This window comes from Pteropus vampyrus, unplaced genomic scaffold (assembly GCF_000151845.1).
Source record: "Pteropus vampyrus isolate Shadow unplaced genomic scaffold, Pvam_2.0 Scaffold329, whole genome shotgun sequence".
Taxonomy (NCBI): Eukaryota; Metazoa; Chordata; class Mammalia; order Chiroptera; family Pteropodidae; genus Pteropus; species Pteropus vampyrus.
In genome coordinates, this window is record NW_011889110.1 from 738,973 (window position 1) to 745,712 (window position 6,740).

The 6,740-nt window shown below is 55.4% G+C and overlaps 1 protein-coding gene across 1 annotated transcript in view; it reads left to right on the forward strand.

Annotated features, from left to right (window-relative positions):
* Window positions 1–6,740, forward strand: part of TRPV6 (transient receptor potential cation channel subfamily V member 6) — a 12,621-nt gene that overhangs the window by 2,348 nt on the left and 3,533 nt on the right. The window contains exons 2-4 of the mRNA XM_011378091.2: window positions 5,827–5,924; window positions 6,088–6,210; window positions 6,550–6,713. Coding sequence (XP_011376393.1) covers window positions 5,827–5,924; window positions 6,088–6,210; window positions 6,550–6,713 — 385 coding nt within the window. The remainder of the gene's footprint in view (window positions 1–5,826; window positions 5,925–6,087; window positions 6,211–6,549; window positions 6,714–6,740) is intronic.

Below are 6,740 nucleotides of genomic sequence, written 5' to 3' on the forward strand. Positions count from 1 at the left end.
GAGAGCAGACAGGCCCGGGGGTTTGGAAGGGGCGGCGGAGGTTCCCCGAGCGCCCTAGCGAGGCGAAGACAGAGCCAGGGACCGCAGAGTGGCTTCCACCTGCCCCTTCTGCCCCATTTCTTCTTACGACCATTCGGTGTGCCTCCTCCCGCCCCGTGGGCGAGAACGGCCTGATGTCACCACCAAGAGGGATCCCACCGCGTCCCCTGGTTCCCTGCCTGATTGTGGACCTCTGTGGCCCTCTCCTTCCCAAGCACCAGGAGCCTGGGGTAGTGACGGCCCTCTGGGTGGGTGCTCCCAGGAGGGCCCCCAAAATGGCCAGGAAGGGGAGTGGCCTAGGCTGTGCAGTCAACCAGCCCAAGGGGGGACACAAGCAATTAGGTAAGAGTGAGATAACCGTCTTCTTGAAGACAACACGGTCAGGTCAGGGGGTGAGCTGATTGGCAGAACAGCACCAACCTTATACGCTGCCCAGCCCAGCTGCAGGAGGAAGGACTTTGTCCCGGGAAGGAGGCAGGCCCAGACAGGGCGAGCGAGTGGTGAAGTCGGGATTTGTGCCAAGGACTCAGAGGAGGACTCTGGGTGGGCTTGGGGGGACCCCACGGGTGGAGCGTGGGCCAGTGAGAAGGGGAGACTTGGTAGTGTCTCCAGGATGATGGGGAACCCAGCATTCCTCTCTGGCTGGTAGATTTCTCTTGGGTCTCAGTCACGCAGCCCCCTCTGTGAAAATCCACGTGGCTGCCACCCAAGCTGACCTCCCCCTCCTCCGGTCATCTCTCCTGGGCCTCGGATCATCTTCTTCCCTGATGTTCAGTGCACTGAGCATTTACCGAGCAGGAAGTGCTCTGCCAGGTTTGCAGGAGGTGAACATGATACTGCTCTCTAGGAGCTCACGCTCTCAGGGGCGAGCACAGCCCGGGCGCATCGACTTGGCGAGGAGGACACTGCAGTGTCTGGTTTCGGCTGGTGTGGGGCGCACTGAGCAGCTCCCAGAGGCTGTCCGTCCTGACCCTCACACCTGCCCCCCACTGCTGGCATGCCTTCCCTCCCACGCGTTGACGGGAAGGTAGTGAACACTGCACATTCTTCTTTGTTTAGATCAATACCTGTAAATATGTGTAAAATGACGTGTCTGCGCAAAGCAAGTCTCTGGACTCCCCAGGGGATGAGGACTCCCCGGCTTAGTAAACACACACGTCTGCCTACACGCATGACGGAGTTGTCCGTGGCAGGTAGGAGGACATACCTGCTCTCCTGGACGCTTCGATCCTCATCCCACTGCCAAGAACCTGGCCCAGAAGGAGGCGGCCGCATGTGGCCAGTGTGTGCCTCCTCCCCACACATGGCTGCTCTTTCCCCCATCCGGGGTCACCCTCCCGGCTGACACCGCCCCCCTCCCCCGCCACCAAGAAAGACTGAAAGACCGGGAAGAGTCAGAAAACTAGAAGAACCACATAATTTAGTGGTGAGAGCCTGAGGCTAGGTTCTTGGCTACGCTTTCTGCCTTTAGCTCCCTGCGATCTTCCGGCAGTGACTGGGCTATTCTGCCTCAGTTCCCTCTTCTGGAAAATGAGAGAATTATTCGGCCTGCGTGGCAGGGCTGCAAGGAGCGAAAGGGGTAATGAGCGAGATGCTGCTCTGGAAGCTGGGGAGCACGATGAGCAAATGAGATTATTGTGATGAAAAAAAAATAAATAAATAAACCACCATAGTAAAAGAGGAGGCGCTGGAGGGGCTGTGGGTTGTGAGCTTCCTCCCATGAGAACCACCTCGGAACGGGACTGCGAGCTACTGTACTGTCTGTGCCCGCCCTCCCTTTCTGCTTCCCTCTGAGAGGGTGCTTGAGGAGACACCGGTGGGACCCACGCATGTCAACACAGTCCCCCGTGCCTCTTCTAACCCCGTTTCGAAGCCTGAGTAACACAGAGAATGGGGCCAGGAAAATGACAAATGTGGCACTAGTCCCAGCTCTGCCTCCGACTTGTTAGGGCAAGTCACCTCAGGACGTCGGGCCTCTTTCTCCATCGGTCACGTGAAGAGATGAGACCAGTTTTCCAGCCACTTCCCTGCTCTAAAATTCTGATTTGAATTCTCCTGCCGTCGCTCTTCATGCCGCCTCGTTTCCCAGCAACCAGATGCAAAACTTCACTCGCACACCCTGCACACACACGTGCGGGCACACACGCGGGCGTGTCCCCCTTCCTCGGGAGCGGAGGAGCAGAGTACGGGGTGGCCGTTGGCCGGGACCGGGCGAAGGGAGGCTAGAGCTCCTCACTTGGAGGCCAGAGGGGACCTTGTAGGGCAGAGCAAAGATTTGCTTTTTCTATAAAAACTATGCCAGGTTTTATGCCAGAGATCCAGTCAGTGGTAGGGTTCCCACCCGTCTAATACAGAACTAGGCCGTTCGATTTGATCCGTAATCGTCCTGCAAAATAAGACGCTCCAAATCCTGCAAATCGTAGCGTTGTGATTTCAGACGTTGCTCTGTAGTTCTCGTTGCTGCTTAATCAGCGGGTGAGGGCTTCATCGTTTTTGTTTGATGATTTGTAAGAAAACATGTACAGTGCATTTCTCACTCTTTTTAATGTGAGGTATTCTTTTTAAAAAAAAAAAAAACTGGATTGTGAATAATTATACCTCCGAGTCAGGGTTTCTCTGCCTTGGCACTATGCACGTGTTGGGCAGGAAAATGCTTCGTTATAGGAGGCTGCCTGTGTGAAATGCTGAACACCATCCCACCCTCTACCCACCGAAGCCAGTGGCACCCCTCCCTTCTCTGCTCCCCGCCCCCCAGTTATAATGACCAAAAATGTCTCCAGACTTTGGCGAATTCCTTGGGAAGGGGGCCAGGGATCACCCCTGGTTGAGAACCACTGCTCTAAACCGCTGTTTGTAAATAGGGGATCGTGGTAGTGATGTGAAGTAGTCTAAAGTGAAATTTCCCCGCAGAAGGGAGAGTGTATAATCTAATCATTCAAACTGGAAGATACCTCTTCAGTATCTCCCCTTGCTCCTGCCCTAGGGAGGTGTCTGGCAGAGATCTGGGGAAGATGAGTAGATTTTGCTCCATATCTAAACCTCTGTGCTGGGCTGCTATGAATCAAAACTACCTGTGCCTCAGGCACAAGAATCTTGTACCGTTTTTATGAAGCCCAAAAGGGTATTAGGCTGTTTTGGGGGGGTCCCCCTTAAGGCCAAGAATGTGAGCCAGGGCTTTCTCTGCTGCCCCCTAGTGGTCCTATGATGCTATTGCAGATTCCCTTAGAGCCACCCACATGCTGCCCCTACCTCAGACTTCTGCTGGATGCTGGAGTTTGCAGACTGGAGGAGGCCAGCTCTCTACCGGCCTTGCCGGGTTAGGTCTCAGCTGGTTCTTCACCCAAAGCACGGTCTGACTTAGGTTGCCGGATAAAATACAGGGCACCGAGTTAAATCTGATTTCAGATAAACAATAAGTTGTTAGAATATCACAAATATTGCATGGGACGGACTTACACTAAAAAATGATCTGTTGTGTATCTAAAATGCAAATCTAACTGAGCACCCCGTATTTTTATTTGGTAGAGCTGGCAAGCCTGGGGCAGACAGTAGCTCCCTGACCTTCCAGGCCAACTAGGGCCATCAGCAGAGGCAAGAAAAGGAACACAAAGAGAATATTTGTGGGGGACATTTATGGGCTTCAGAGATGTATAGAGACCGACAGGGATCTATATATTTGCGCCTGCCGCCAACTAGCCTCCCCACTCATACCCTAAGAGGTGGGGAGCTTGGGAAAGAGACCCCTGAGATCCATCTCCAGTTTTGCCATTAACCTTTTATGCATTTCATCAAAGTGGGGCACGACACTTGAAGCTAATCGGAGGAGGGTAGGGAAAGGATAGATGAGAAAATGACTGATCTCCGCCTTCGGGTACCCCTAATATAGAGGACGAGACAGACACTAATCACAACGCACAGTGAAAGATGCTAAATTAAAAGTAAGTCCAGAGAGAGCGAGTGCAAACCTTTCTGGAGAGGGCGTGTGTGTGTGTGTGTGTGCGTGTGTGTGTGCGCGTGTGCGTGTGCACGTGCGTGTACGCGAATAGAGCTGGCTCTAGAATACCTATAGAGGAGGGGTTCGGACAAATTATTGGGAAGGTCGTGGTGGTGAAGGGCTGTCTAGCAAACTTGTTTTGCACCCGTGTTTGCATACCCAGCATACTGTTTTTTTACTCAGAATTGAGGTCGGCAGGGGTGTGTGGGGGGAGGGGCCGATGAAAATAATAAGGAGAGACACTAAGGCCAAACCACCTTTTGGCAACGCTACTAATTCGTTCATTCCACAGAGGGTGGGAATGCCCACCACGTGCTGGGCACAGATGCTAGGAACGCAGAGGCGCCAACAGGGTCTGGGGGGCGGGGGAGGCGCTTAAATTTCAGGTGGGAAGAGGTTATGGCACGGGCACAGAATGGCATGTTTTGGGGCGGCGAGGCCGAAACTCTGGGTGGGAAGAGGAGAGCGCAGAGAAGTCGTTGCACAAAGACTGGGTCTCTTCTCCTTGGGCATTTAAGGACCTATCGGACTCCCCTAAGCCGTGACTGCCTTGGCCTTTTAAAGAGTGTATCTTGGCAGCATCGGGAAGGATGGACTGGGGGTAAATAGGGTGTGGGAGAACCAGTCAGGGGAGTATTTGCTGATCTTGGGCTAGAGAATGACATGAGTTCGTGAAGGGCAGTCAGGACGAGGAGGGAGGGATCGGAGGGAGAAGCAGTGGGTGAGTCGGCAGGGCCTGGGGGCTCCTATGCGGCGAGACGGGGCTGAGGCCAGCGTTCTGGGAGATCCGAGCCTCCAGCTCATTCCTCTTCTTCGCCCTCCCACCCCCAGCACCGGAGTCGGGTTCCTGTCACTACCCGTCGTGCAGCGTGCGAGTGCCTGTCTGCGTCTTTTTTGCCACATAATTGGCCATCTCTGGATAAATAGGGTTATTTCATTCGCTCCCATAGGAAGACCCAATGGCTCTGGACTGAGAGGAAACGAATGAAAGAGGTCCTATGTGCCTTAGCTGGAGTAAGCTTTGATTTAAAAAAAAAAAAAAAGTGTTTAAGTTCATAATAGGAATAAAACTCTAGAGAGGATTTGGGGAGTCCAAGACGATGATTTTTGCTTAAAACAAGTGAGAAAAGTGGATAGGAAGCAGGAAGAGACTATAATCTGACTTAGGGGCCAGGAAAGAGGCAAAAGGATGCTCTGTTGCTTTTGGAGTGAGCCCTGGAGATGGGAGCCGTGGGAGGGAACGGCCAGGACCAAAGGGCTTTACCGAGGGGGTCTAGTACGGAGGGCATCGCGGAGCAGGGAGAAAATCTGCCGAGTTCTGCATGTTGACTTCCTCCACAAATCAGAGGAAGGCATGCCTTGTACTCCTAGTCTTTGAAAACAAAGCTTGTCGTGGAGGGTGATCTCAGGACACTCGGTGAAGCTGAATCAGGGCCGCTCTAGCAGTCGATCCGTCAGGAGGTCAGTGGGCGTTTAAGCCAGACTCCTCCCCCCGTACCTGATGTGCACAGATAGGACACTCACACACATACTGGCACCCTCACCCAGGGGGTAGGACACCAGCCACGGACGTTCTCCCGCCCGGACGAAAAGGGGGAAACATTGGCGTGGTCAGGGAAAAGGAGATCAGGCAACTTTTGCACCCCAGTGGCCTCATGTGCCTGGGCCCGAGGCCTTGGAGTTTATCGTCACGGAGGAACACGTGTTCGTATGTGATGGAGCAAAGCCATCGCCCCTCGCTCCACCACCGGGCATGCTCACGTGGCCCCCTTTCTGGCCCCATTCCCTTGTAGGATCCTGGGGTGTCCTTTCCTCCTAGCTGCCAGAGAGAACGATGTCCCGGCTCTCGGCAAGCTGCTCAAGTGCCAGGCCTGGGAGGTGCACCAGAGGGGTAAGAAAGGCACAGGACGCTCAGCACCGCTCCCCTCCCGGGTCAGCCCCGGGCACGCGGCTCCCCAAGATCGCCAGGGCCTCTGCGGGGGGCCCCCAAACCACTGTCGCCCCTATTCCCCATCCCAGGGAAGCCCCATGCCGCTTCTTTCTCCCGATGCCAGGAGCCCTGGGGGAGACGGCGCTGCACGTGGCGGCCCTCTATGACAATCTCGAAGCAGCCATGGTGCTGATGGAGGCCGCCCCCGAGCTGGTCAAGGAGCCCATGACGTCTGAGCTGTATGCGGGTGAGGGGCTGAGGGAAGGGGAGACCTGCTGAATATTTCAGTCTGGTAAATGGGGGAAACCAGAGGGAATCGGAGCCTCCCTGTTCTTTCTTCTCCGATCCATCTCCTTTCCGCCTGGTGGTCCCCATGTGCATCATTAGAGCACCGAGCCCCTGAAACGGAGAGGCCGAGGGCGTGGGAAGAGTGGGCAGCAGCTGGATCCCCCGGGAATCCTGCCAGACCCGGGGCTCCCTGTCCCCCCGCCCCCGGGCTGACCTAGTATGGGACCATGAGTAGGTTTGGGGGCCCCTGCGGGATCCTAGGGACAGACCCCACGACTGAGAACCGTCCCCGAACCAGGTCAGACCGCACTGCACGTGGCCATCCTGAACCAGAACGTGAACTTGGTGTGCGCCCTGCTCTCCCACGGGGCCAGCGTCTCTGCGAGAGCTACAGGCACAGCTTTCCACCTCAGCCCCCACAATCACATCTACTTCGGTGAGAGCCAGGGCCAGGGCCGGGGGGCAGGGGAGCTGGGCAGGGGCGAGCGC